The 6,000-nt window shown below is 42.0% G+C and overlaps 1 protein-coding gene across 1 annotated transcript in view; it reads right to left on the reverse strand.

Moving 5' to 3' along the window:
- MME (membrane metalloendopeptidase) overlaps positions 1-5,778 on the reverse strand; it is a 60,378-nt gene extending 54,600 nt beyond the window's left edge. Inside the window, exons 1-3 of the mRNA XM_032787402.2 lie at positions 5,451-5,778; positions 1,285-1,454; positions 202-237 (exon numbers count right to left, since the gene is read on the reverse strand). Coding sequence (XP_032643293.1) covers positions 202-237; positions 1,285-1,444 — 196 coding nt within the window. The 5' untranslated portion in view covers positions 1,445-1,454; positions 5,451-5,778. The remainder of the gene's footprint in view (positions 1-201; positions 238-1,284; positions 1,455-5,450) is intronic.
- Positions 5,779-6,000: the final 222 nt, after the last annotated feature.

Below are 6,000 nucleotides of genomic sequence, written 5' to 3' on the forward strand. Positions count from 1 at the left end.
CAAACACGTAAAGACCATATGAAATCAGTACTCTTTCAGCTGTTTCAGGAAAGCAATGGCACTGAAGTGTTACTAAATAAATGAGAGATTTGTGAAGAGGGGAATATTTAAGGTAAGCAGGGTGACAATGTATAATGGATTTCATAAAGTAATTATACAGGCAAAAGTGTTAGAATCAGTTGAAAAGCTATATATCCTTACCTGATTTTATACAGTCTGAAGACTTGCAAACACCATCTGAAAAGTTATGGGACAAAAATTCAAATCTTTAATTTCCAGTTGAAAGTCTCCTTAATGTACACTACTCTAAATTTTAATTTCAGTGCTACCATCATTTCAGAATTGAATTTAAAGGCAATGCAGAGACTAAACACCACCTAAAATTTTAATTCATTAAGGGCCTGATCCCTGCAAACACTTATACAACTGAATATAATGCTAACTACTATGTCCTATTGGCATCAGTGGATACTCACAATAGTTAGTGCTTCAACTGGTAAGTAAGTGTTTTCAGGATCAGGCCCTAAGATTGCTAACATCTTCATTTAGTTAGGGTCATGCACTGCTTTTGATCCTTCTGATGAAATTCTGATTGACAACAATGGGAGCTGTACTGCAAATCAAGAGCCTTAGTTAGGAAGAATAAAGTTTTCATGCTGGGTACAGTAAGAACGTACAGAAACCTTTTCCATTCATTTCTTTTCACGGGTATATTGTATACTCTGTGCTTCACTGTGTAAATTATAGACTGTAAACTACAGAACTGGTATATTGGAACAAACAGGTATTTTTTTTAAATATAGCATGTGCCACATTTTGTTTCTTGAAGTAAAAATTGTTAAAGAATGTTCATAGTACTTTAGTTCATAGAACTTTAAATGAAATATTAAATTTGGATGAATTTTTAAATTGCAATTGACCATTTTAATGCTGTCTAATGACTCTTATGGTCAGCTGTCAATAAATGGCAGCTGTTAATCAGCTAATTTTATACACAATACTTGTTATGATTATAACAAAATAGTGACAGGCAATTAAATTCTTGGCTGAGCCCCTCTAGGTCAAACATAAAATGTTTCTTCTTTTATTAGCTAAATTTAGTTAGCAATATATGTGCACTCAAGCATTCTGAAACTTTAATGTCGCCTTTGAGCCAATCTCACTTGAGTGCTATTACCTTATTCTATCAGGTCCATTCTATTGTTGAAGACTTTTTTTTTTTTTTTTTTTCAGAATATTAACAACTTTAACATTCAAATTGCAATAAGATGAACATTCACTTACCATCATATGTTGCATACAGAGCTATCATTGAGATAGATATAATAGTTAGGAGAATCACTACAACAACTAGCCCTATTTCGAGGGTGCTCCATCGCAGTTTTTTCTTTGGTTTTGGAGTGTTCATTTCAGTTATATCCATCTGGCTTTCCGACTTGCCCATAACCCAAATTCTGAGAAGAAAAAAGCCAAACTCACAGAGAGCCTAATTGAATCATATTTCCCAAATACATCTAGCCACTTAGCTCATCAGCTACTAGGATGTTTTCCGTGGGGAGCTAGGAAAAAAGGTTGGCTTGTTAACAAATCTGAGTAGCATGTTAGTCATGAAATTCAAGTGATAAACCACACAGTTGTTTTGCCACTCACAGTTCAAAGGACAGTTCTTCTTTCACATATACAACCCATCAAAAAGGAAAGAACACAAACGCAAGGTTTTAACACTTACCCTTGTGATTTAATCATACATCTTGGTACAAGAGTTCACAGGCAAGTAAAAGGCAATTATTACTGTCTGAATAAAAATTAACTTAACATTCCAATCTTTGATCTAATGCCCAAGGTCAAATGTTTTTGCCTCAGTGGCATTTTTTAAATCATTTCAGCAATTAAAGATTGTAGTGTTGAGGCTATGACTAAACAGAAGCAAGAAAAATGCTTTGTTCTGGGCTCAAACCCACTCACACTGAAGTTACTGGGAGTCTTTATGTTAATTTTAATGGGAGTAGGATCAGGACCACTGATCTAACTTTAGATGGGTGTAAATTAGGAATAACTCCAAGAAAGCCAGATAAAACTAGTGGAAGTGAGGTCAGAGAATGTGCAGGAAGTAGGATATGATTGTGGTGACAGTCCTTTTTGTTTGTATTTCTTTAAAGGCAGTTTTTGGTTTACCTCTTACAGTACTGCTGATCTTATATCTGCTCCTTGCATCCTCATTTGAATATCGCCATTCAAAGGGGGCCCATTCATTCCCTCTTCTGCAATATTGAGTCAGATTCTCCTTGATGCAAGAGAATTCTCCCCGCTACAGAATGAGGACTCTGACAGTATCAACTCAGAGTTTCCCTGAGATTCTTTTATCCTTGCCCTTTCCACTCTATAGGGAAGAATATTGGATCTCTACCAGCAGGAATTGTGGAAATCCTCAAATTCTCTGGGCATGTTCCCCAAAGTGACAAACCAAGGGCACAGCAACAAGTCAGGGCCTTCGAGTCCTCCTGCCTCCATCATACCCAGAGGAATCCACCTGGGCCACTGGACCAGATGCCCCTCCTTGCCATCATCCAATAAGGAACAACAGCTGGTGGTGACCTTCTCGGGAATCTTGACATCAAAACTCAGTCAGCTCTGAGGCTTGTGTTCTCTCTCTCTCTCTCTCTCTCTCTCTCTATTTTATTTGCTGTATTGCTATTGATGGCTGGTTCTGCTTCATCCCTATCCTCTCCTACCACCATAGCCATTTCTTTCCCCATGCAGATTGAGTCTCACTCATTTGCACTCTTTTATACCTATGACCTCTTCCTCCCCTCCTTTCAATTTCAAGTTCTCTGCAGCCCCTCCCCCAAAAAAGTAGCCCTCTATAACTAGTATTTGTAAATTAATAAATAAAATATGTAAAAATTCAACAGCCTGGAGCTAACTTTCCACCTGTCCCATCACCCTGATCACTTTGTGTGAATGTTCCCCAACTCTTCATCTCTCTTAGATTCTAGGCTCTCCTGGGCAGGGCTGGTGTATGTTTGCGCAGCATCGAGCTCAATGGAGTCTGTGGCCCTGAGCCTGACTGGTGCCTTTGGGGGACTATAGGAACAATAATAACAAGAGTAAATAAATGAATAGGATGATATGCCCTCCCATTGTCTCCAAGTTCTACTTGCAGTCCCCAGATGTCAGGCTCTCCTGACTCTCAGCTGTTTGCTTAAGGGACAGTTCTGGAACCACAGAGCAAGGAGGCACAGGTGGTCCCTAGGAGATTGGAATCCTGCATAGCTTGTCTAGCCCCTCCCTTTTTCAAACATATAGCGACTACCAGAGCCCTACCTTCCTTCCAGTCCACATGGGCCCCTGTTTTGCTGTGAATTACAAGCTTTTCATCAAATAAGTTACAGCCTGCCACACATAAGAGTGGAATCCCATAGAAAATGGATACAGAAGAGCGAGAACTTCCCATGTTTAGGAGAACTGGGGCCTATATTAAACTGTGAAATCTAAATTCACAGATAAAAATGTATAACTTTTAAAGCGCTTTTATCTTTTCACCTCCACACACAGCAAGCAATAAGAATTGTTCTTTATTTATATTAAGAGCTGACCAATGCTCAATGTTACAAATACTCTCCTCCAAAATTAAAATATAGTACACTTTCCTGATTTTGGAAATGCTTTTAGTGGCCTGGAAAGGCAGCTTTTCAGAGCTACATGAAGAATTGTATCTTTCCTGTGCAAATATGCTGCTTGCAGTCAGCAACTTTTTCCAAGTGAACTAGTCTTTCTGCTGCTGCAGGTGTGTTCCTCTTATTTAAAGGTATCCCACTGATTCATTCTTACTTTTAGTTCTTTGTAAAACCTATAAAGTCTGCGTTTAAGAACACCTAGTAAAAGCCTTTTTATGTGTTAATTGCAGACACAACAAAAGCCTAGGAGTAATTTAAGCAGATATGACCTTAGGTATTATAGTTTCATTATGTTTCTCTCAGTGCTCCTGTGATCCTCTACTAGCTGCCACTAAAGCTTAAACATCCATAATTATTTTGACCGACTGGCCTAGGTGGTAGAGTGAGTTAATGCATTAGCTTTTCACTTCTGGATGTATATGTTTAAAACTGACTTCTGAGATGAGCCACATGTTCTCAGTTAGATCTCTAAAGAAATGTATGTATGTCCCAAAAGTACCACACACTTCCACATGAATTAAAACTTATGTCCTGAGGAGCAGACATACCTGGTGTGCTACAGTAAGAGTAGGAAAGGATTGACAGAGATGACTAATGAATGCCTTCAGCCATCACTCAGTTAAGAATGAACTCTTGGGCTAGGGCCACCCTCTCTTCTACATTTTATCAGACAAGTGAATGTGATCTTGGAGTAACTATATATAAACTGCAACAACCTTCACCATTTACAAATATAATTCGTTAATTAAAAAGTGAACACAGAGTATTTGTTACAGCCATACCACTTTGTGCTATGATTTTGTCAGCTCCTACAACCTAAGTAGTGGCCTGGATCAAGAAAAGGGATATCAGAATCCTATTGACATGACTTATTATTCAGTAGGTAGCAATTTGGTTATGGCATCTATTGTTCATCCTTTGGAGGAGATGTAAAACCAAAGTTACCACAGCTGTAAGACCAGAGTCATGATCATTTCAGTAGGATGACTTCCATAAGTAAAGGGTACAGGATGTGGCCCCTGGAACACTAAGCTGGATCCTGCAGGGCACTTAGCTAGGAGCTGGATGTGCTCAGCATCTCACTGGTGGCATCAAGTTTCTCACAGGTTCAAAACCATAGTGATTTAATAAGTTTTATGAAATGTGTAATATCAACTTTTTTATGTAAAAGACAATGTGAAAAAATAACCAAATGCCCTCAAAGCATAATCAGTATCACTGTAAATTACATTTGAGTCCAGTGGAGGAAAATGGGGTACTTGAAAATAAGGCATGTATGACTTCATGATGACAAAAGTAGCAGAAGATCGAAACAACATAAATCTAGACAGTGTTAACTATATGCTGTATATAATTAAAAATCATAGTCCAATGAAGGCTTGGCCACCATAACATCAATATCCATAACATTAAGAGGAGACTCTGATGCAACATGTTCCAGGGCACGTTTGTTGACGAGAGGGACAGCCAAGTAACTGTGTACGGAGAGGTGTGATAGTCACAGAGAGAAAGCAGTTTTCTAAACTATCTCCATAGCTCTCCAGTTGCATCTTCTCCCTGTCCTCCTCTTCCTCCCTCACTTCCAGAACCTCTCCCTGTCCGACCCCACTCTCATTCTCTTCTCTTCCCCTTTTCCAGTCTCCTTCTCTCCACTTCAAATCTCCCTCCCCCCCTCTGCTCCAGCTCATATGCCCTCGCCCTGTCCTCTCGCCGCTGCCCTGTCTCCTCTGCCCCTGCCAGTCCCGCTGCCCTGTCTCCTCTCCCGGGACTCACCAGCTGATGTTCGGAGAAGTTCGGTGTGGATGTAAATAGACACATCACCGACCAATGAAAAAGCGAAGGCAGCCTTGGGTGTCCCCGGCCGAGCAGTCGCCGGGAGCCGACGGGACAGCGGCTGGGCGAGTGAGGTAGAGCGGGGCACAGACTCTGTTCCTGGGGCGCTGGGCTCACACTCCGGCTGCAGCACGGCCAGGGGCGAGGAGCTGCGGCATCTCCAAGACATCAAAGCCCAGCAGAGCGCTGCGTGCTTCCCGCACCGGCTGCGGTGGGAGTTTAGCGGCGGCTGCTGCAGAGCCAGGCTTTGCTGGCGGCAGTAAACCAGCCCTTGTCTCCAGGGGCGGCTCTAGACATTTCACCGCCCCAAGCAGGGCAGCATGCCGCGGGGGGCGCTCTGCCGGTCCCGCGGCTCCAGTGGACCTCCCGCAGGCGTCCCTGCGGAGGGTGCGCTGGTCCCGCGGCTCCACCGGCAGAGCGCCCCCCGCGGCATGCTGTCCCAAGCACGGGCTTGGCGTGCTGGGGTCTGGAGCCGCCCCTGCTTGTCTCC

Source organism: Chelonoidis abingdonii, chromosome 8, assembly GCF_003597395.2.
Source record: "Chelonoidis abingdonii isolate Lonesome George chromosome 8, CheloAbing_2.0, whole genome shotgun sequence".
NCBI classification, from domain to species: domain Eukaryota; kingdom Metazoa; phylum Chordata; order Testudines; family Testudinidae; genus Chelonoidis; species Chelonoidis abingdonii.